The sequence below is a fragment of the Varroa destructor genome, unplaced genomic scaffold (assembly GCF_002443255.2).
Source record: "Varroa destructor unplaced genomic scaffold, Vdes_3.0 BEIS01000002.1, whole genome shotgun sequence".
Classification (NCBI taxonomy): domain Eukaryota; kingdom Metazoa; phylum Arthropoda; class Arachnida; order Mesostigmata; family Varroidae; genus Varroa; species Varroa destructor.
This window is the reverse complement of record NW_019211455.1, coordinates 56,161,929-56,186,790: the sequence shown is the minus strand read 5'-3', so window position 1 is coordinate 56,186,790 and position 24,862 is coordinate 56,161,929. Positions and strand designations below refer to the sequence as shown.

General features: G+C 41.6%; 2 protein-coding genes and 1 long non-coding RNA gene across 22 annotated transcripts in view; 2 read left to right on the top strand and 1 right to left on the bottom strand.

The window, feature by feature from the left end:
* Positions 1–4,949, top strand: part of LOC147758032 (uncharacterized) — a 40,348-nt gene extending 35,399 nt beyond the window's left edge. The window contains exon 3 of the mRNA XM_086979134.1: positions 3,775–4,949. Within this exon, the coding sequence (XP_086835260.1) occupies positions 3,775–3,866 (92 nt within the window). The 3' untranslated portion in view covers positions 3,867–4,949. The remainder of the gene's footprint in view (positions 1–3,774) is intronic.
* Positions 1–24,862, bottom strand: part of norpA (no receptor potential A) — a 197,520-nt gene that overhangs the window by 151,548 nt on the left and 21,110 nt on the right. For 12 of the 13 annotated variants that reach the window (XM_086979121.1, XM_086979101.1, XM_086979105.1 and 9 more), the window contains 2 exons: positions 5,130–6,097; positions 4,352–4,435 (listed from right to left, as the gene is read on the bottom strand). In XM_086979121.1, the coding sequence (XP_086835247.1) occupies positions 4,352–4,435; positions 5,130–5,213 (168 nt within the window). In that variant the 5' untranslated portion in view covers positions 5,214–6,097. The remainder of the gene's footprint in view (positions 1–4,351; positions 4,436–5,129; positions 6,098–24,862) is intronic. The other variant, XM_086979109.1, reaches the window with a different exon arrangement.
* LOC147758031 (uncharacterized) overlaps positions 14,143–24,862 on the top strand; it is a 50,562-nt gene continuing 39,842 nt past the window's right edge. Inside the window, exons 1-3 of one of the 8 annotated variants that reach the window (XR_015320320.1) lie at positions 14,143–14,400; positions 15,573–15,831; positions 21,446–21,839. This is a non-coding gene — a long non-coding RNA (uncharacterized LOC147758031). Of the gene's footprint in view, positions 14,483–15,484; positions 15,832–21,445; positions 21,840–24,862 lie in introns of all 8 variants that reach the window. The other 7 variants (XR_015320319.1, XR_015320315.1, XR_015320316.1 and 4 more) reach the window with 7 other exon arrangements.

Below are 24,862 nucleotides of genomic sequence, written 5' to 3'. Positions count from 1 at the left end.
TATATATATATATATTTATAATAATTTTTACCGATTTTTATCTCTATGGACTTACTTGTTAGCTCCTAACAATCGCTCTTAACATCGCAATACGATGTTTATACGATGCCGTCCTAACGATTACTAAGCTAAAAATTGTTACCGTCTAGTCCGACCTTATTTTTTTCATATGCACATTTCAAACAGTACAGATATATTTCATTATGTCCTCCTTCATACCCACCTTCCCGAAACATGGCATAGAGCAGCACAAAAACATTTATGGCTCTACATTCAGTGGCCATTATGCCATATTAACTCTGCATTAGCACCGAGATGTCGCTGGTCTAATTCCTGCTCGCTTCACATGTTTCTTTCGAGGCAGACTTTCTAGACATTGAAGATCATGGGCTCCAGCTTTTCTCTTGTTCAGCCACAGATGCCGAGTTTCATAAGACAATTGAACGAGGGTGTTGTCGTGACCGTAGCAGCGATCTGTCCTAGTTTAATAACCTCCTTATTCTGACCAGACGAAAAAGCCAAGAAGTCGGAAAGTAGGCACTGCACGGGCAAGTACACCGAACGGTTTATCTTCTAGCTGGTAAATATACAGCGATACTACATTGCACTGCCGTCGGGTTAGAACTAGGCGTCGTTGCAAATACAAAGTGCAAGGTTCCCCACTTTCGTTCTTTCTCTCTGTTGTTCCTTGACCATAGCAGATGACGTACAGTACAACCACTCCTGTCTGGCTACAAGCACGGCAAGTAAATAAAGCCTTGCGCAATTTCCCCCAGTTTCTGTCGCTGGCAAGATTATTTCTATAGAATGGGTAAGCTTTTGCCTGCATGCAACCGATAAGACCAACGACAAGTCAGATGCCAGTCATCCCCGGTTACCATAGCGCCAAGTTTGTCCTGTCATCCTACTCATTCTTACAAGATTACATGGCTACCGTAAGAACAGCAGCAGCAGCAGCAGCAGCAGCAATGATATAGAAAAGAAGCTTTTGCTGAGTCTGTTTAAGAGCGTCTTGAAGTCTGACAAGTCGGGTTGCCTCTCACAGCTAGAGCAACATTGAAAAGATGCTGAAACCGGGAACAGAGTTTCTCGTTTCCGCTTGCCACCGACTAAAAGCCCAACAGCCCAACAAGCTTCTCTCTATTTACTGCCCCTTTTGTGTCTTGTCTTGAGTCTCACTTCCTCTTGTTTTCAGGCTTTACTTTGTTGTTTTGCTGTTCTGACTGTAGCCGTCTATCGTCTGCGCTTCCCCTGCAACAGAATCACCGCGCCCTGGAAGCGGCGTGAGCGAAAGCAAGAAAGGGAAAAGTGGAAAGGGGAAAAACAGAATCGGCTACCGCCAAATATTCTGAACGTTCACTGGTTAAGCTACCATCCAATCAGGCTTTTTCTTTTCTGCCTGTTGTTTCATAGGTGTTTGAGTCAGCTTTTCAAGAAGATGAACGCCAAAGGAACAAGATTCAGCTTCTAGTTCCTATTGCAAAATGGATTATCTTAGTGTAGGCGTGGAATACGGGAACCACCGTATGGCGTCTTTCGTCCTTTTCGCTCTCCCTATCACTGCCAGCCCATCCATTTTCAGCCAAGTTTAGCTCAATCCTTTGCTGAAGTCCGATGGCGACCACAGGCTTTGCAGCAGCTGAGCATCACTATTAGATGAAAATAAGTACGTTGAGCATCAGCGTTTTCCGAACCCAGTTTACTTGCAACTATTGGATGGACAGGCCCCAAGTAGACCCCGACCTAGAAACCCCATCAAAATCTTATTCACCAAGTTCCTTTACCTATATATACATGATTTTTTCTCTAACATCGTTTCCTGGCTGCTTTTGGTAAACTAAAGATTTGAACTGTCCAACGTTGGCCGATGTACCGTCCGTTCAGTCGCCACCGTATTTCTGCTGCTCATGGAAATCTTCTTGCACTCAAGCTCCTATTCTAGCAGTTCCCGTCAGGGTCCATTTTGGTCTGTCACGTGCTGTTTTCGTTCCCTACGTATGGATGGACATTTCTTTCCCGCCTTCGCTTCTATCGCTTGCCAGTTTCCTTAGTTCTAGCTAAACACAGTTGTTCGCTCTTCTTATAGGCTAGACTAGCCTTAAGGCATTCAGTCTTCTGTGACATCGAGTGACTTGATCCTCTTGCCGTACCCATTTACTTACTGTACAATGTATTCTGTACTAGACAACGTAATTGTTAGGCAGTGTTGGCGTCTGTCCTCTTTCTTCTCTTTTCTTTTATACTGACTTTCATAGAACTGCAGTGGTTATTCGTTGTTTTTTCTTTTCTGTGTTACCAATGGTCTTTTGTGGAACTGGAGGGTCTTGCTTTAGGAAGTACTCTGCTCCAGCCAGGCGTCGTTTGACTATTCGCAGGCTATTAGCAGGACAACGGAAAGTAACGTAAGGCAAGACAGAGCTGCTCTATAGACTCAACCGGTTACGCGCACTTCGTAAGAAATCTCCTGTGAGATTTGCTCCTCTTTGCAATTTATCACCCATATGCCGATCCACCTTACTCTTTTTTGAAAAACGCTCGCCACTGGCTTTTTGAAAAATTAAGAAAAAAAAAAACAGATAACTGATGCCGAATGCTGGACTATAAGGCTAAAAAAGCTAAATCGAACGAATTACATGGGAGGAGCGATTGGTGAAGGCAAAACGCGGATTATGCGGGTTTAGAGGGCAGTGGCCACTGATTGTCTATCTCTGCCTGGCCTTAACCGTTTAATGCCAGCATACTTAGCAGTAGTATTACGTCCTTGTGTTAATTTTTCTTCAGCCTTTGTGGAAGTCTCGTATTTCTTGCCTTTTTTTATACTCTCGTCAAGACAGAACCCGACTTGGCTGTTCAGGTACGTTGACAAAAGCCAAAGTTGGTAACTATCCGATAACAGAGGGAACAACAAAGAAAGTCAAAAGGAAACGTCGCTGGTGCTGTGGATACGGCTAACCTTTTACGATCTGAGCAAATCCGGGGTAGGGGGCAGCGAAGCTTACGTCCGTCTCTTTTTTTTTCAAATGGAAAATCAAGCAGTTAGCGCATGTGGCGACACGAAACCTCAGCTTTGATCCAGAAGAACTGGGCATACTGGAAAAGGAGAATCGCCTAAGTGGTATAAGGAATAAGTTTAGAAAAATAGGTACGTCTAGTGAAGGTTGGCCATATGCTTACAGATGTCTATACCAACAGCATAATGACGAAACGAGCATTAGAGGAGTGGATAGAGAGGGGGAACTTAAAGTAAAATGAAGATACTGGAAGTTAATGAGCCCTCAAGCAGGACTGGCGAATCCTGAGGGAAAAGGCAAGGCAATGAAACAAGGTTTGGGAGTGATTTCCGACAATTACCATCGCCTCTACCACGGCTGTTGCTACTGGTAAAAGAAGCAAGAATTCATTTTTGCTCCAACCAATAATAATGCAAATGCTAGGCGTTTTGCTGCTAGTAACTTTGTACTAGTAATGTACATAGTGGTACTGGAGGGTATAAAAGGAAGCGAACTGCAGTAAACCAATGAAAGAAAATCAAGTGGCAATGTCGTATTGAACGCCACAAAGCGTTATTTAAGTATAGGACATTCAACTTGTATATACATCTATTAAATGAATCTAGAATAATTGTGAGTTTCGATCACAACTAAATGATACGTTTTGCATATTTGTTTGTCGCCTCTAAACCTTATGCCACCTATTGTACTTTGACCTATCTGACGTTTTAGGCCCTGTTTGGTACGATATAACTATAACGGCTAATCTTATCCTTCTCCGCAGGTGTGTTGATGCCCAGGGGGAGATCGAGGTTGCCAGAGAAAACAATCTACAGGAAACGCAGAGGAGACAATCATAGCATCCAAACTCTTTAATACATAATAATAATAATAATAACGGCCGGGTCTAGTTACAGCTACAGATGCGGCCAACCTCCAAATTTTCGCAACAATGGGTTACCGAGATGACGCGTATACCGATAACTACCATAATATTAGCAACAACGACAGCGCCCGAAGCTGAACTGTGATGTATGCGCCACATGGAGTCATTCCAGATATGCATACGCACTCTTTATACGTTGCATACAAAATAACGGACGTCCGCAGCAGGAGACAAGGTAGAAAAAAGGTTGTGGACAAACATACTTATCTCGCGCTAGTAAGCAGACGATGTACAAGAAAATGGAGCGAGATATTAAGCAAGGATGAAGAAAGCAGGAAGACAGTTATTTCGGTGAAGGCGGCAGTGTCGTTAGCGCCGATGAATAAGGAAGGCCACGTGACAAAGAAGACCCCACATATCTCGTCCAACTCGGATAGTAGTCGTCGTAGTAGTACCTCTACCGGCATGTACGTACTAAGCCGCGTTGTGTAACGTCAGGCACAGTGAAATGAAGATTTAGCGGTACGGAAGACCAAAGGGGCGCAGGGTGCGAAGACATCTGCAGAAATCGGAAAACGAAGCAACTGACAGCACTAACGAAGCGCGGATAAAGGCATACGCTTAGTAGACGTACCGCTGCTGCCAGTGAATGCGTTCAGACCACACTTTTTTTGGTCAAACATCAGATAGAAAGGCAGCATGAAGATTGTAGCCACTAGAATATAGACTAACTACATTTGCTCTAGGCATGTATGAAGAACTTAACGAAAACCTTAAAGGTATCGATTACAATCATAACCATAAATAATACCACATCCATAGTTAGTTCCGCATGAATTTACAGGTCTCAAACAAACACCGGCTGGTTTATATATAACATAGCTGAGCCTATAAGCACTAGCAAAACTTAAGCTAAGGTTAAGATAGTAAATCTGATTCGCTGAGTACAAATCGATATATTTCTGTCTCCATTCAAAACTATGTAAAAAAAAAATGGCGACTTTTTTGAAAGGCATTTTATGACATAGCATTTTCTTTACTCACATATATTAAAAGTGAAAGGAATTAACACACTACGTTATTTAAATCCGTGTATTAGTTTTTTTCTTTAAAAACTTTTTCTATATTTGGCCAATACCGTAATTTATGGTTGCTGTCATGACTACACGCGTTGTATGCCTATTGTATTCCATGATGCTATCGAATATTAGGACAAAGTGAGAGACAACGTTGACATGCCAACAGTTACTTACCTCTTCCCATCGATCGAAGACACAGCCTTGCAAGAGCGCGTCTGGAACGACCCTCCTCCAGTTGAATTCGTACGCTTTTGTCATCTTGTAGTTGTAGTTGTTGATGTTGTTTTTCTGCCTCGCCAATGCTGTAAGCGCCACGTAAGCGAAGCACAACAGCCACGCCTTAGCTGGGTTAGCTCGGTGCCAAATGGTAATTAACGGCGGTTTCAAATCGCCGTTTTACGCTGAACGCCTCTTTTCGACTTCCCACCTGACGTCGAAGCGCGAGGTCGACGTCGAGGAACAAGAGGTGCTGCACCTCGAGCAGTGGGCGCTTGTTAATAGCGCCCTCTTCGATCATCGATGAGCCTCGTCCACTGCCCCATCAATACCGCGGCGGCTGGTTCTGCAGACCTCTACTGCAGACCAGCTTCGCCGGCCTGGGCCAGCTCTTTGAGCTGTTACCGTGCGTTCTGGGTCTCAGTCGATACTGATCCGGTCCCGCAGGGGAGAGGTCAACTTCGGCAAAGCTTCACTGCGTCACCCGATCGACAATGGATGCAATGACAATGGATAATGACTTTAGTCAGCAAAAAGACATCGGCATATTAGAGTACGCTCCTGTGCAGCGAGAATGAGGGAATCAATCTCAACAGTTCTTCATAAAGACGGAACTGAAGATGACGTAAACTTTGTAGACGAGATCAGCGCGTGTCTCGTATTGTGGCGTCGACTGGAATAGCAGTTGCATGCGAAACAATGCATAATATTGCCGAGAGTCTTCGATCGATTCGTGAAGGTAAGAGAGTTGATGTTGTTGTTGAATGACGACAAGTTTGTTACTTTTTTGATTCAGCTCTTCGAACTTAGACACTAGACGCCTGCTACCAGTAAAGCTAGCCGGCAGGGTCCTCAGCCGACCTTCATGCCTATTGGTCGCTCTATACCAAGCGACTCATAAGTTACACGTAAGTCACCGGTAAGACCTGAAAGAACAAGAAAAAACCAAGCCACTTGTTCGTAGTGTGTCTAAAAATTATGACAGGATATTCAATCAATTATACAAGATACTAAAGGAAAGTAAACGAAAAAAGACTAAGAGTTAGATTAGTCCTATAAAAGAACGAATGATCAGTTCCTTTAAACAGTAACAACCTTTTAAAGTAACAACCTTAACCGACCATTAGCTTTTATTTCGTACAACGTAGATGTATCAAAGTGTACGTCGTAAACTATCTACCCCTACTACAATAATATCGCCACCGATCTATCTACTTTCTCGGTAAAAGGTTGCGCGTCAGCTTACCCTGTCCTTACTTTGCCCTTCTCTCTCTCTCTCTCTCTCTCTGGCAAAAATTTTCGCTTATCAAACCAATCTCTTTTCATCCTTTGATGCTCAAATCCTGCTGCAAATTTGCCCTTTGCCGTTCCCTCTTTCAGTGTCGCAAAGGCTATGCTAGCTGATGTGCCGGTGAACGTATGTCTGTACACCAACGTCTGCCAGAATTTCCTGTCTCTTGCTATTTTTTGCTGCGTATGCGCGTCTATGTACGGTTGTGGTAATTAATGCTGTTCTCGCCTTTTTGACCATATCTATGTAGCTTTATCTGTGTACATCCCAAGTTGCCCTCTATCTGGCAACGTACATCTGAAAAGCGCACGCCTACGGATGAATGGACCGTCGGTGCGCTTGCTTTTGGTCAACACGTCGTGTGACCTAGAATCGTTCTTGCAAAAGGGTGGACGAAAGTAGAAAAGTACGAATAGCGAAAGAAAACGATTCTTCTCTGCCCAAACGTTGTGGCCTTTTTTATGCATGAAACAACGAAATCGGTCAAACTACTTTCTCGCAGTATAAACAGCGCTGCGAGATAGTAGCAAACGAGCAATAAGCTGAATGAATAGGTCCGGAAGTCCCTGCTCGATCTCACTAACCATTGGTAGAGTTTTCACTAATACAAAAGACATCTTCCTGAGAAATAACAAATGATTTTTTCCTGGCCATGTTGCATCGTCTTGCGAGAACTGGCAGTCACATGATTAATCCGGTTAGTCATGTACAGTATAGGCGTATTGGCGTCTAAAGCAGGCGAGCCAATTTTGACGAGTAGAACTAGCATACCTGCAATCGAAGTGCCCCACTTTTACGTATGCTTCAATAAAAGTTTCAATTTGTACGCAAGTAACTGTGAATTATCCTGTCAAGACCGTCAAAACTCGCTATGGCTCTTACGTCGCTTCTACTTTTTCCAGCTCTTTGCTGTTAAAGGCTAATAGAAAGGGTGAAATGTTTGCTTGTTGTTCACCGCAATTTTCAAAAAAAAAAAAAGACAAAAATTCTTATAGTTACTGCGTGGTTTAAGTTGATACTTTATGGGAATGCAGCAACGTGTAAGAAGAGGGTAGAAAGCAGAAAAAAAAAAACATTGTACACAGAAAATCTTTACGTATATGGCGTACAACTATTATACTATTATATAGCCCATATTAATTAAACTATATAATATATATTATTGTAGTTTTATTGGTTAAGCTAGTGTATTAGACGAGTGTGTTTTTATCGATAGCCGGCTGATTGTGTTTTCGATTTTTAAAACAAATATTGCAAAACCAAAGATATGTCACCAAAGATAAATTCTGTCGTCAAAGTCAAAAATAAATACTGCCATCGAAAACACTTTCTGAGTCACAAATTAGTCTAAATCTCGACTACTTGGTCGGATTTTTGGCTAAAGAAAGATAGGAATTAAGAAGCTAACTGATTTAAGCAACAAAGGCGTATAGAAAGGGCCGTCGTCAGCCGCTCGGTTAGCAGTGGTTATTATTACGTATGAGCATGGTAATTTGTAAACTTATGAGCGCATGCAGTAAAAACGCAAATTTTCATGTCGGAACTTAGCTAACGTCACTCTAGTTTAGTTTTGCAGAATGGCTGGGATAGGGTAGATGGAAACGTTTTACGATATTAAGTTCTAATTGTCCTTTATTGTTACCATGCGTCTAATGGCATAAATAAGTTAGAGCCGGTCTTGGACATCTTACGATGCCGTTCTCGATAATACAATAGCCGGTCAAATACACGTCACTTGTCATACGATAGAAAGTATACGCTATAGCGGAAGAATTTCCAAATTTCTGTTAACAAAAGATGGATAATTATAAACAGAAAACACTGATAATAATAATAATCAATGCGCTGCATCACCACCGTCACCAGCGTACGTTCACGCGCACAAAAAGTTTGGGAACTTTTCGCTCTTGTTTGCCATCAAGCTAAGAATAGCATAAGAGTAAAAACCATTATTTCTTTTTTACAGAAGTTCGAGCAATATTTTTATAGCCTGTTTTATGTGAGTCGAACATGGGGTTTAGCTCCGACGGTTGAACTTGATTCAACCGAAGGCATTACTCATTATTTCTACTATCTGCTAGACAATTAGGCAGGACAGGAGAGGGACTCAGTATCTCAATTATACAATGAACGTATAAACGGTCCATAATTCGATTGCAAACAACTGGACAAGTCAATGCCCTTATTACTATTATTATATTGACAGGAAGGATCATAATTATAATATACAGAATTACGGCCATTGTTGATCTAGAACAAAACTATAAACAGGGCCAATATCAACCCAAGGCTAACTAGGAGACCCAAGATGCTTCCAATTTCGCAACGGACTTCTTTACTCGAGACGTGCAGAATATCGTGATATTATTAATTGTATGATAGTATTAATATGTTAACTCACACTTGACGCAACCAACCATTTTCTTAATGATAGGAATTGAATAAATAATCAGTGCTACCCGAGTGTAATACGACATAAAAGCCATGGCTATAATAAGGTGCCGGCGGCGTTGTTTAATGATACTCCTTTTTTTCCTTAGACCAATACGGTAACGAATGTCAAGTGCGTATACTTTTACATATTTAGGTCTATGGCCGTGCTCCAATACTGTTTCACACCCAATGATGGTTTTTATATCATATCAATTACGAGTTCGGTTCCCCACGGGAGTTACAAGCAATCTGGTGGGGTTGAACGCGGTAACCCTTCTGCTCGTACAGCGCCGCATCACGATTATATTTCACAACCGGTACTTAGAAGTAGCTTCATCCCCACACAATGAGGTCACTAGTCTTTCTACCTCATAACGCGAGCATTTACTTACTTGGCCTGACCCTCCGGTCACACAGCCACTCCAAACGGTCGTTGGTGCGCATTTTTCTATCATGGTTATAGACAACGTCTTGATGTGGCTGCCAACCTCCGGAGATAGGCTAGCCGCTCTTCCTTCAATCTTGTGCTGATCTTGTCCCTGCTAGAGTATCGTTCCCCATTTCAACCCACCATTCATTGTCCTTTTACAGGCCAGTAGGCCTCCTACGATCGACGTTTTGAACGACCGCGGTTTGTCGTTAAAAATCTCTAATGGAGTTGTGAATAATGAGCCTTCGTGTGAAAGAACAAAAGGGAGCAGAGGCCTATACGATCGGAGGATAAAGGACTAAGTCGCCTTCCTAAAGAACGGAATTGTTCACACATACGCAACACCCATGCAGCTAACGTTTAAAAACAGAATTAAATCCAGTGCGGCAAAGATGTATCTAGGTGGCGTGCTTATAGGATTCGGGCAACAATCCAAATAACGCCTTAACAAAGGCAATAATGATCGCTGCAAAATAAAACGACAGGCGGCAGCAGCAACTTCGGGAACACCTACATCTTTTAATTAAAAGCACATACATACACTCACTCTATACAACGCTGTATATGCTGTAACTGCAGCTTGTCCCGTCCCCCGAGGTGGCTGTTGACTGGTAGCTTAATCAGCAAGCAGTCAATGGGTTTGCAGACTTCTCGCCAGAATCGATCACGCTTCTATCACGACCGTGTAAATTTAGCGGATCCTACGCGCTGTTGCCTCGACTTCGTCAATCAGCGCCTGAGCACAGATGGGGATGATGATGATGGTGGCTCTTGTTGAGGATGACCGCACTTTCATTTTAATTTTCTATATCGTTCGTTTCGATCTCGAAAGGGCCGCATGTCTTTGCACACCGGTATACCACAACTAAAACGATTTTAGGCCACTTCATTTTGTTGTGTCTAGGCTCCGCTGCTATTTACGGCTGTTGGTATTTTTGTGCATGGTTTTCTTATTGCCACTCTTGCTTCTGCTCCTGGTTTTGCCCAGTTACCCAGGCCAACAAAGCTCGAGTTGGCCAGTGGCACTACTGCTGTCATTGTCCTGTGAACCTGTTGCCTCGTAACCTCCGGCATTGGACTTAATCTCGCCGCCGCATAACTGAATCCCAGTGTTTTACTCGTTACCTCCCTCCGTAGAATTCTGTACAACCTTGCCTATTCACCTTCTCTCCTTGAACACTTCAGCCTTGTGACCTAGTCTATTACGTATAGATCCCGCTCTACTTTCTCGCATCACACGGACTTCTGGCCGAAGCATAAGGGATTATAGTGACCGGGTATACAGGCACAAATATATAAGCACATCTACTAACGAAACTAAGCTGAACAGAGTCGAGGTTATCGGCGGAAGAAGCTCATGCTCCTTGGAAAGCCAGTAAAACGAAGATCCGTTTACTGATATACTACCATAAAAACACGTAGTTGCTTGTAATTTAACTTGCAGATTTCTCGTATGAATATAGCGTAAATAATCATTTGATCACACGGGATAGGGCTGACTTTCGGCTGCAAGATGCGAATTTACCAGTCGTAAGTAAAACCTAGAACTTGTATACTTTTATACTGCGATTCTAATTCTTGCAAATTAGCGACTGAGAAGCTGAAATCATATCTATCAAATGTGCAAATGACGTTTACGTAGTGTTGGTACAATTATGTGGGTGGGTGTTGAAGCCCTGAATATCAGAGCTATTTCAACCAGCGACCCTATTATTTCATATACTAGCCATATCTACCTGATATCGGACTATTAAGGGATTACAGGAATACATAAAAGAGATAGTAATTAATGAGTAAATACAGTCTATTCCACGCAACGTAAGCATTTTTATTGTTGACGTTCATGTTTTCCGCTGTGTTACGAGAAAAACGTTTGTTTCTTACGCAAAAGTATCACTGCTTGTAACGCGAAACAATTGAAGTCGGTGTTGCTAAAGATAAATGTCGGCAATCACAACCGTATAATGGTGACTGTCATACAAATAATGTATACCCAGACCGTGTTTAGCATTGACAAAACATGTATGAAAGAATGTGCCTTGTTCTTGCGTCATTAACATTGTGTACAGTGTACCCTAACTGTTAGTGGACAAGAGAAATCTCACCATTGTGAAAGAGGAGCACTTTAGAATAAATCTCAAAGGAGGTGTTTTGGTTTCGTTCAGGCACGTTTTGTTCCTACATTACCGAAAAAACGTATGGGAGGTTTGAGTTGAATGGCCCTAACGTTGTTCACTGACTTTTAAGCAACGGTATTGCGTAGACATGACAACTGCTAACACTGACAATGATAAGCAAGCGGCGACGAAATAGTCAAGAGGGCCTTTTGATACGAGTTTATGGCTCTGGCTTGTAGGATTGCATTGTCCTTCAATATTGCACCATTGACGCGCTCGATGCATCGGCCTCTATAAGCGATACGATTAATGGAACACGTTGCAACGTTTGCTCATGCCCCCTCAGGCTAAAAGCTCGAAAAAACTGGCCTATAATTCAGCTAGCGGAAAATTTAAATGCAATGCAATTTTTTTGCTGGTCTCGCTTTGCAGGGGCGTAAAATATTCTTAGCCAGACTAATATGGCATTAGCGCTCGAACTTAGCACTACTTCAAGTGATTTATGCGGCAGTGGGGTATTTAAATATCGGTAGCTTTATAAGGTCAATTAAGTCCTTCCGTTAGCACTCGGCAGTATTAGGATTAGATAAGGTTCTTCCTATAATCATATGATAGCGTGACTCCACCCTCTGGTCTGTGCGTATTCGTATATTATCGTGTATATCTATTCGTATATCCGGTGGCGATAGAAACATTCCAATTAATGCCCTCATGTTTTATGTCTTAAATAAAACCTTGTGAACATTTTGTAGTTCGAAAAGCTTCATTTGTCTCAACGATTTGAGTGTTCATGGATAACGATGATTAATAGAATACTTTCACTTTATAGGGTGACGAATCAACGGACTCAACGGGTCATTGAGACGATGGTGTTTCATTTGAAATTAAATCGGCCGATCCGATTTAACGGAGAAGACGATAAACGAGAATCAAAGAGAGATAAGGACATCCAATAAAGAGAGTTTATTAATAAATGACATGCTATATATATATATATATATATATATATGCCAACACGGTCAGCATCGTTTGACGATTTGCTATCGTTAAGCTATGCTTGCCAAGAGTTGCTTTACAGAATATTTTCAGTCCTATAGCAAGAAAGGGGTTCATGTTGAGAAAGTGAAGAAGGATAGATTTGCACCGTTTACATGAAGAATCTGCCTTATTTTTTGGTTTCTATTTAATACCGCATGAAAAGGAAGATCCCAATACCTAGCTTAGATGTAGGGGTCACATTTAAGATTTCTCGCTTGTGGCACTAACCTTGTGCCTGGTTAGCAGTGAGCTCAGTCCTGGCAGTAGCCCCTATTCGACTGCGACCCGAATGAATGGGCGCACAAAAAAATTTATAAGAATGTAACTAGACTAACAGCAAATTTTCTTTGACCCGAAGGTACTTTCTCCTCTGCCCGAGCCATTTTCGACCCACTGCGCAATCGCGCATAGCTCTGAGCTATTATATTCTCGCTTCGAACGTACCTAGAAAAATAGTACTTAAAAACACACCAGATACGCACAAAATCGTTGGCAGATCCCCTTTGTTGTTCTCGAATGCCTACCTTGGAAGAAAGTTATTTTTCGGGGAAACAGTTATACAAGGTCTATTTCCAGCTATTGCGTCTATCTTGCTGCAAAAACTTCAGCAGCTTTTTATATCGATCGAAAACAGAATCAAGATATGGTTTAGACCTCAATGCGTTGGTTAAATATATCACAAGTGTATCCGCCTCTCAAACAAAACATGCTTTGGATTAATAATAAATTGGATCGAAGGAACGTCCGTGTCTAAAGAAAGCTACTCCCATTACAGTTTACCGATAATAACGTCTTTTTTTCTTCTAAATAAAATATTTTCTGTACGCACAAACGAGCTTTCACGAAATACTTCAGCAAATATTATATAGCTTTTATAATGCGTAATAGCTATGGCGCTTATTAATCTACGGAGTTCGGCCTCTGTCTACTACAGTGGTAATACATAATTATCGTTACAAATTTGCAGTGTTCGTTGATAAAGCAAGAACTTGAACTTAAACACCGGCTGAAGCTTGGCGTAAACGTTTAGTTACGGCACAGCAGTCCAGACAGACATTTTTCATACCAATAAAACGAATGCCCATCATTCTGAATTGCTGGTAATAAAGTGCACGATACCTTCTCACTTCAACGGCATAACATACAGATAAGACACGTGAGCAGTTCGTTGTGTACCCGTTAAAGGATAGGAAGAAAATTGTGTTGTGTACTTAATGAAGCCTTGGGGCAGGTAGAGTTACTCGTAGGCATAACAGGTAGTCATGGTAATGTAACAGGGATGATTATCCTTAAACTTGGTAAAGTCGGCCTCATTCACTAGTAACTTGTTGAGAACTGTTTTAATTATAGGTTAAGCAAGTCTTTGTCGTGGAAAACACTGTGGTTCCGGAATCCGAAATTTGACGTTAATTATTATGTACAATTATCGCCAAGCATGGGGGCGAGCTATCAGAGTACGGATGGCCATTACGTCTAACAAAGTAGCTCCCCTCAATTACCCTATGTCGAGTGTATGCGCAGTTGTTGGGAGGGGATTTCCTTTTACTCGCCGGTACTAACCGATGTTGACCTATACCCAGGCGTTAAGTTATCTTGATGTTTGTTTCGCTCACCATAAAGTTCGCGCTATAAATTTGCTATCAAGTCTCGCCTCGTCGACAATTTCCCCAAGGTGTTGTTAACGATTCTAGTTTAATCAGTGTTGGACCACGAACTCGTGAGCCTCAAGTTGACTTGAATCGATATCATTTTCTCGAACAATCGCCTCTAGCCGAATGATCTCCACTGAAAAGCCGTGTGTAGGGATAATTTCAACGAATCTCGCCGCGAACTGCGAACGAAGCTTCGCAGTTAACTAGTACATCGTAAAGCACTATAGTGGAACAGTTGGTAGGCACAACTTACTAACGTCTGTCCAAGGTAAAGTCGGCTAGGAATTACCACATATAAATGCTCGACTATTGAAAAAACTACATGAAAAAAAAAGAGTGTCCAAAATTCGGTGAGTATCAAATGCTAGACATATACCAGGCCTCCAAATAACTAGCGGTTCGATGCAGTCCTACCAGGGTTATTTGGATTCCGGTCAGCTAGACGTTGGGTAATGTGTTTTGTAGTCATTGTTCAGGTGGACACTCATGTTAAGTGGCGCTAAAAAAAAAAGATACAGAATGAACTTGGCCCACAGATCACAATATTTGGAAGTTACATATGTATTTGCAGAGCGGCGCCAGTCTGTAAACGTCAAAGCGAAGTTTAGAAATATAAAGCAAGCGTTATATCCACTCATAAAATATTGCGGAATATTATTTTGAATCGGTGTCCGTATCTAGATTACTTTCTGAAAGGTATCCGACCTTAATATTTACACTATTAGCTCAAAATAGCCAAAAAGCTGATTCCTCTGGACCATTTTGTAACCCATCTAACTAACTGGGCCTTTGTTGAAAAAGTATTGTGAAATAAACAGTCAACGTCCACACATGATGACACTGCACAACTATGACCTCTAGTGATGTTATCTAAGTATCGGTGTTGAAGAGTCACTATCTACGCATTCTGTGTGCCCGAGCGCAAGCCACTTTACGCTTAAATCACCTAAAAACTAACCCTAAGTTTAGAAGACGAACCACGATCTAAACGGTTCCTAATGCGAAATAAATACTGATCTCCCGCGCGACCATTAATGTCAATCCTTGATCGTAAAACAGAAATTGCATATAATTTACAGCTTCGTCCAAGGCTTCTGACAGTGTAACATATCGCTTTTAACGTATCAACATTAGTCTTGTGAAACTATAACGGGCACTCTCGAAATTATGGGCGACGACTAGCCACTTCTAACTTAGCCAACTTAACGCGAACAGCCATTATGAACTTTGTTGTACCGACATGATCGCATGAAACGTTGCTACCGCTCTTGTAACGCTGTTGTTGTACGCCCACTTGTTTTATGCTTGTTTAGCTGTTATGCTTATTCGTAACATAGTATGTCGAACTTTAGTTTTAACTTACCATTTACAGGTATAACTTGATCGTACACGCGGAAACAAGCCAGGTTTTCTAAAGTTATTCATCGCTCGTTTTATCAGGCGTGCCAATGAACCAATGAATCAAGCAATCGCCGGCGACGCATTACGCTATTACGGCTGCAATAGCCGAGATCTATTTGGCTGTCCGTGGTGTAGTGTGATACGCGAACGTGATCGAGTTTGAGAGCCGGTCATCCCGCTCCTGTAAAAGCCGCGTAGTATCCCCCCCCCCCCCCCCCCCCGTCTCGTCCGGTTGGTGAGTTTTTTACAGCCACCAGAAGCTAAGTGCAGTGTAGACAAGACGTGAGTAATCAGAAAGGTAAATGTACTAGTAGTCTATGGTCCGACAATCTCGATCTTCTATATACTTTATCCATTAATGTTGTATAATGCCGATCGTAATGGAGACAGCGGCTTCGATAAAGTATTCGAAATAAGAAATCGACAAGATGACTAGGTTTTACGGGTTGGTCAGACAGTTTATCGCAGATAGACCCGCTGTTTCCGTGTTTTAGCCGGCTGAAATCATAGCTTAACAAGAAAGGTACTTACTGCCTAGGACTATCTTAACTCTATAGTTGACTTATAGAACAAAGCCGCCTATTGCAACACTAACCGCAGTTGTTACCACTCCGAAAGGTGACGACATTTCGTCTCAATGGCGACTGGCTGCAGCGCTGCTGCGAAGAGCCAGCGATCGAACATTTGTGCGCGAATTTCAAAGCGAAGCGAAAGAGATAGATAGAGAGAGAAAGAGAGTAACGTTGGATCAGGGCGTAATCCACCACAGTGTCGCTATATACGTGTTGCCATATATTAGCAAAGGCAAACCTACGACGACCCATGTAGGGTTTGGGCACCAATATTTACGGCAGGAGAACGACATTCATTCGCAGATTTCGACTCGCGGACCTATTAATTGATTTGTTTCAGTCCCAGTTAGCTCACCGAGCAGCAAACTGATGTTCCGAAAAAAAAAAAAAAAAAACTGTGCAATATAACATTGTCCTCGTTATCAAAAAGGTGACGTATAGTGGTCCAATTAATTTCCCTGTCTGATTCTGTTTTTGTTTCCCTTCCACCGAATCCTCAGTCACAGCTTATGTTTAAGCTACTTGATGTTAATTCGTCCATGTTCTCGTCTAGAAAGACGGCAGCGTTTATCACAGAGTCATTCAATGGTCCTATCCTGGCAAAATCCTCAACAGTAAAGTCAGACACGTATGTTTCTAGGTCGAGCGTATATATTTCTAATACACTCGGCGGATGTATGGGCAGATAGTTAGAGGCGACATATGTTACTTTCTTCACTAAGAATAAAAATATACTCTGTGTTTTATAATCATTCGCGCGCGTTTATGGCATAGCGGATTTCTTGTAACAGTCCTTGTCATTATATTGTCCTACTTCTCTCGTCCCTTATGCACCCTCTCTCTGTCGTTTCAGTCCATGTCCTCTACGCTGCAACGGTTAATACAGCCGAAACAGATGGAGGTATGAAATGGTGGCGTGAAAAGTTTCGCACGCTTAAAGCGCTCAGGCGCTTTAAGCGCCTGAGCGCAGGAGACGACAGATTTAACTGGTCGTGATTCGATGTCGACATCAAATAGACATAGTCTTACTTCCATCAGATTTATGAGGTACAGTAAATGCTACACGTCTGTAGCATTCGACTTGCCAATCAGCTGCGTCCGATTCGCTTGAGTTATCTCCTGTCATTCTATATATATATATATATATATACATACAGAAGTCTAATTGAAATGGTCGCTATCGTTCTTTTGCTCTGTGTTGGCAATTATCGTCGACAGGATCACCGCCACTATCAGAGACATTGAATTGAGAATCTACCTAGCAGCAGCAGCAGACTTATAGAACAAGTTGGCTATCGGCAAAATACTCCTTTTATGCGTTTCATATTTAGGCTCGCTAGCGGATTGCCTGTGATACTTAGACACGAGCTTATGCACCAGTCGTCCAGCTGTTTTTTCTCACATAAGCTCATAATTGCGAACAAAGCAATTTGATTTGACGTCCGACAAATAACAAACGTATACGTTCAGCTGTAGGCTTGACGGCGTCTCTCGCGTCAATGAAGGAGTAGGTGCAGAACTATGGTAGACCGTTTTCCTGTGTATCCCACCCCCGATGATGACAAGCCACTGGTCATCGGTATTTATTTTTGGCCAGTGTTTTTTTTTTACCGATTATGTGTTGTTGTCCAGATCTTACGACGATCACATCATCTATAACTGCTAAAAGAAAATTGGTGGAAAATTGCTAGCGACCATACGTAATTTCCAAAATGTAACTATATCACTAAATCCTAGCTACCACCTCATTGGGCTTTTGTAGCAGATCTCCGAACGCTACCCAGAAATAAGAATAGAATCGTATATGAAACGTTGCAAAGAACCCAAAAATCCCCTCAAAGTGAACAGATCAAACCTGAACAATCTAGGCCAATCCTAACCCCCTATACCGGAAGCAGCATCGTTCAAATTCTAGCTCTTCAGCCCTGCTACGTATGACAGGAGGCCAGCTGATTCCAGCCATCCTGCACCACTCTATCCGACTACGATTACCAATTTCAGACACATCCTCGTAGCCGTGTTCCCGTAGGCTAAGCATGAATTCCAGTTTTTCCTAACCACCAAGTCTGCGTAAACGTCTGTGATCCTTCTACTATTGCTCCCACTATGCAATATGGTAGATGAGAAAATAGCCAAACAGAATGGACTCAGACCCCGCCGGCGAAGCTAAACGTGATCAGCTCTGTGACCCAGAACGAAGACGCATTGTGACACTCAATGCGATAGCAGCATGCCGTTCCTCACAGGCTTCAATTGAAAATTCTATTCCGGTTCTCAAGAAATAAGACCTAATGGAACGTATCAGGACAGGGAGTAATGGCAGGTCGGGAAGAGAACTATACACCTTAAAAGCAATGGTCAATCATTGTTTTTTTTTTCAAGCACTGTTTTGCCCTTTTTTATTGAAGGGCTATTCACGAGTTTTGCACGACCTTCTTTCGACTCCGCAAACTACCCTAGCGAATAGTAGATCAGCCGGCCAAACAAATGAGGCAGCTAGCTGGACGAACACATAGAGTGTATCGGGCGACGAAAGCGCGGACAGCACTGTTGAAACGTTTATATTATGGAAAAGAGCTGGCGGGGAAGCAATTGTTACGCCTTTGGCCATAACGACCCCGCATCTTACGCCGCACTGCGGTATTCTGAAATATGTAAATCAGTAAACAGTTGCCTCTCCCACTAGTGCTTAAAATTGATGAAAAAACTGGCGTTTCTGCATACTTCGGCCATTGTCTCTTGGCATCTTCAGGCAGAAAATGAACTCAAGAACGTTTGTTTTTTTATCGACCTGCTTATTCATTCGAGCTTAAGCAATGCTACTACACTTCCGAAGATAAAACCAGACGCGGGAAGCTTTATATATTTATTTGTAAACTGTTTGTCAAATACTTAGCCTGAACAATCTATGTACGTTGTTGTCAGTTGAGCTCTTCAGTTTTTATTATCAACACTGCTAGTTTATGATTCGGTTATACATTTTTTTCAAATCTAGTTAAGGATCTATTCTCGCCATTAGTATCCACTTGCTTCAATCCTTAACTTGTATTAAACAATGCTCGTATCTTCGTGCGGAACTCGCGTGCCGTACAGCCTGAAAAGCACAACTTATGTTCTTTTACAAGATCTTGTTCTCTAACAAGTTAACTTCTGACGTTATGTCGACGACTACAGAGCTCTACAAATCTATTCAAACTAGCGGCATCACCATAACAGACGGGACGCGTAGAAGTCATACGTTGAATCAATATGAGACAAATGCGTCTAAAAAGACAATCTAACTGTTTTGTGAATAAGGCTGCACGAACAGGTACACAGCAAAAAATCCATAAGAGGAGACGTCCATAACATACCCGACACGAGATTGTTCTGCCATCGTACCAGATGTAAACCCGCCAAAACCTGTGATGTTTTAATGCTTTTCTGGTAGATAATAGATGTGACCTCTTGCATTCATCCTGAACGATCGTCTTTTGACGTTACACAATATTGCATCTATTGCAATATTGAATATTTCTATCGTAGTTAGCATTCTACTTACACTGAGATGAGACTTGAAATTTAGAAGACTTCAGCGCGCTTCATGTATGCTTTTTAATGTGTCAACATACGCCTTTCCTCGCTATGCTGAAGGTTACGCAAAGGTGAACTTCTCTCGTATCGAGTCTATTTACTAGTGCAACTTACTAAGTACTGTGATCAAACCGTAATTATGCCTATGTAGATCTTTCTCAATAATGGCAAAAAATTACCGATTAGCGTCCTAATTGAAGAAATACGCGCAGAAAGAAATAGTTTAATGGAATCTTGACGCACGATTAACTGAAACACATTTTGTTTTGACGCGGCACGGCACGATGATGATGAGCGAATCCTTCTTGAGTCGTTGTATTTGATTGATGATTCGATCCTAAATGAACATTTTCAGTACCAGACCACCCCTCCACTCGAAGCAATGAGGTACAGGTCCCTTGGACGGCTTTAATCTCGCCTACCGCTGACTCAGGTTTCTCCAATTGAAGTGCATTGTTATCGGGCTGGACATCGGCTTCGGCAGCGCGAATTAGTTTCTCCTGCTTCGAAGCGCAAAAGTGCTTCGTGCACTTTCTGTGGAGGGCTATAGGATGCCTTCTGCCCGAAGGCTTACTCCTGTCAGAGGCGTTGTGTATGACTGTTGCAGCTTATAAGGCAATATATCTGGCGATAATCTTTTTTTTTGCTGTCCCGGTCGCTTTTGAAAGGAGATAGCTTTGACATGCCCGCATCACGTGGTGAACGACGTTGGGTAAAGCCGTTTAAGCACAGATACTTGAACGTTATAGTACCAATGGAAGCCCCTGTGAACTGATGCTTTCTAATTTCACTACGTCGTATATATAGTACTGTTCTTGGTATATGGTAGGTAAAATGGCCTTGTTTAATTTATCGTTTGCTTAGGTTGCCAGGTTAGGTTGTAGTGTCATCCATTAAAATATTTTCATTATTTGTAAATTTCATAGAAGTCCAATTGTTTTATTGATTTTTTTATAATTGCAACAATAATAATAACAGTCATTACTTACTCAGTCAATGAAAAATAGATGACTTAGTCTAGATTTGATATTAACAATTTTAAACGGCCTGTTAATTTTATTTATTTATATTTTCTAGAGAAATTTATTTGTTAATTATCTTTATATATATATATATATATATATATATATATATATATATCTATGTATATAATAGCTTTTTCAAGCGTAATGTTTTCAAATTAGAAACTTGAAATTTTTCTAAAAGTTTAAAATACCAAGTCCACAACAGTGTTTTTTTGTAGGTAAAGTTACGTCTAACTAAAAAAAAAAAACAGGTTACTGGTTCAAGCTCTACGGTATGCATAAATGATACATATAAATTAAAAAGTAAAGTAACGAAGGTTTCAACTTTAAGTCACGTGCGGGCTTTAATGTCGCAATTTCTACAGATATACAATATTATAAGTATGATATGTGCAGTCAAACTTCTTACAAAGCATCTAATTAACGGGTTTGTTCTATATTAAAAAAAATATATATACTTTGCCGTCTGTTGACAGTACGCCTTGATCGGACACACCTGAGGGAAGCTTATTCAAATGGCAACCAATAATATCCAATCGAAATTTTGAATTACAACAAATTCTATCTTTTTTGAGTTCTCGACAAAGGCATAGCGAATTACGACAAACCGCGCGACGACAGATGCCTCAATGATGCCCCCATCATTGCCACCGCTCACGGCAATCACATAGAGCGCTGGATGATGCGCCGTAGGAATTCTCAGAACAACTTCTGTTTCAGCCGTTCTCCTTTCTGTTGCCAGTTTGCAGTTACCGGAACCGCTACGCTGAGTTTCCTGTGTTGGTTTTATACTGAGCCAACCTTTTCGCGCTCTCGAAACATGGGACTCAACGCTTTCCCCGACGTGGCAGAGGCAGAAACGGGCGGCGAACGACAGATCCATCGAGGGTTTGAGGATCATTATTTTGATGACACCCTTTGTTGCTCAGATCGTGTCCCAGCACGTCGATCGTCTCGTTTATTGCTTTTGTGGGCCGGGGATAGTACAACATTCCCGCCAACCTTACACTCCATTATGGAGTCGGTGAACTTGGTTCCTTCCGGTTAAAGGCACCAGGAGCAAATCGAGGCATTTGGGGTATATCCAAATCGAAACTATTGGACTAACCCAAAAGTGTATACAGCAACGACAAACGGTAAGTACGGCTAATTTAGTTTAGTAACTATAGAAATGAATGTATTCAAAAGCCAATTGGAACATTTAAAGCGTTGACTATAGGTGCACCTCATGGGCGGATTTCGATACGGTTCAGCTACGATGCATTTTTTCCCAGGCGTTATGGGTTGAGCAAAATACACGTTGTTTTATTATTATTATTATATTTCAGTCGGCCGGCCTTCTTAGTGCGAAACAAGGTGTGAGCACTATTATGTATACTGCCTACGTGTAACACTTATTTCAGTTAGAGAGAAATAAAAACCGCATTAGACCTAAGTGGCTACTGTCGAAGTCTATTACGTGAGGTCAGTAAGCCTATACTAACATACATCTAAGTATTATGTAAGTGTACAATATACACAATGCCTTATTTGCATATGCTTAAAAGGTCGCTTAAGGTGAATATTTTAGTTCTGGTAATTGAACTTAAGGTTCGCCATCGCCGCTAGGTGTTCTATAAGACGACGGGCTCCCAGGATGAAACGAAGTGTGTCTACGCCCGTACTCGAACCTAGAATAGCACGCGTTCCTAAAATTAGTTGGTATAGTCGCCGCTTGGTGAGCCTTCACAGGCGCCCTTCCGGGCAACTGACCTAATTCAGTTGAATGGCCTCTCGGAAGGTATGTTTCATTAGGGAATACCGAAGTATTTTTGAGCCGGGCGACAGGTTTGTCTATCGCGCGTCATTAAGGTAGGATTGTTTGGCAATGTTTGTTTTTGTTAGACGGACGAAAAACAGCTACACGCTAGTAGTACACCGAAAAATGGCCAAGCTCGAAACGGGTTCAATCAGCCTAATGACATCAAGTATGGCAGGGCAAATATGTCGCAGCAATAATATGATAAGAGTATTTTACTCTGCCGTAAACTTCCAAATCTATAAAAACTGTGCTCTTCGTTTAGTCCGATAGTGGCCGCTCGTTTTTTGGCTTTCGTGAATCGCTAATCAGAGGGCCCGGAACTCTACTACGGATGGAATCATTGTAAAAGTACGCTCCTGTACGACTTTTAACGACAATGCAGTCCATCATTGATTCGTATACAAACCGGTAAAAATTCTCTCTTCAAAGGCATACTTCATTAAATTCATAAATACATATTATATATACTCAAATGTATACTATAAATACTTGTCATCGCCAAATGGGTAGTACATCATCTATATGTATATATCTTATATATAAGATGGAACCGGTAACTATTTTTCGCTTCATCGGAACGGTGACCGACCTTCTGTCGGTTTCCAGCCGCGAACAAAGTTATGGTAGTTCTAGACAATCGGCCCATGATTACGCCGATACGATACTATATAGTCGACAAATATACACGCCCGTAGCGTTGACAGTTGTGAGCCGCCATGGCTTAACATGTCTGTATTATATTAGTGGTAATACTTTGAAAGAATGTTAATTTTTCAAATCGTATAATTCAGATTTGACAAATTTTCAAAAACGTTAGGTTAAACCCTTTAATTTTCCTTATTTTTCTAGACACCAATTTATTGTAGCTTCATAAAACAGACAGAGATAGGTCGGTCTGATGTTACGCAGAAATGCTCAGTCGTTCAACATCGGACCAGAATTTTCTATAAGGATGTAATCAATTTTGATGTTATTGGCTGAACGCATGCAACGGCCAGAGAAGATATTGGATTTATCAAGTTGCCTTCTTGTGATTCGACAGCTCGACAAGGAGAGACAAGTCAAGCGTACATCTTAGCATAGATAGAAAAAAAAAACAAAGTAGTCATTAAATATGGCTATCTGAAGGATTTGTGCGTTCTGCGTAAAAAAGAGAGTGTGGCATCAACATTAGGCAGTTCTCTTTGTTATACTTCAGCGACTTGCCACCGGAATTCTGAATCTGAATGCGGTCAAATAAACGTTTGTAGCATACCACACTCTGAAGTCTCAACAATCTAAACACGACGGTAACTAATGCCCTAATATTTGACAAACCGGCGAGTCAAAGTTTCTCAAACCTGACTTCGAAATATGCCATAAACGTTTAGTAAAAAAAACAAACCATTTGCAAATGAGCGCAAAATTGCTATCAAAATGAACTTCAAAGACACAATTTAAAGCTAGTTAAAAATAATCTAAAGGAAGTTATCAATAAGTAACTGTTTATGAAAGGTGTCACTTTTACAAATCACTACTAAAGGTCTGAGTGATACGATGATTTATATATCAAAATTAGTTTATTGGTTAGGTAACCGATTCTGTAACAAGGAGGGCGTCTGTGCTTTAGCCGCGTGGAAAAGTAAGAAGGTGCTACCTCAGCTAGCCTTATTCGTGCACTTCATTCGGGTTTAAACGTCTGATTATATCGACAGGCCAGACAGTATCAGGAGAGCCACTGAACGGAATTTGTTATGGTGCTAATACGGGCAGACGTAAATGTTAGTATTACTCAAAAGTCTTACCCATACTATGTCATCGAGGCGCTTAGTAGACATGGCAAAGATCGTAAGGAAACTTAGGTGTTGAACGCTGTTTGCATTAGAGGTGCTTACTGGAAGGTATGCGTGGAGAGGTACGATGGCGACTGTAAACGACTGTAAATTGAGCCCCAGAAACGGATTAATCATGCTTCGACAACGGCAACTACTATATGACGAGGTACGCGTTGAGTGGCGGAGAGCCCTACCTTAGTACTAATGATTTGGTCAGTTTTTGCTACTTTTTCGAATTTTCTTCAGAGTTTTTATTGTTGGCTCTGCTGAATAGCCGAAAGTCTGGCTACATGAGACCCATGGGATTAAACAGGCCATTGGTCAAGGTAGATTTGAAGGTCCGTCCGTTTAGTAAAAGCCTGGATCTCTTTTCCTTTTCCCCCTTCGAATCCCCGCTTTCCAAGTGGATACAACACAACAAGGTCAGAATGTTAGGTTTGTCAATAACTGAACGTCTGAGACAGCAGTGCCAGCTGCAAGCTTTCTTCGCTGTCGTTCAACAGCCACGTTACAACGCGATTTCTCTCACATCATCGTCTAAAAC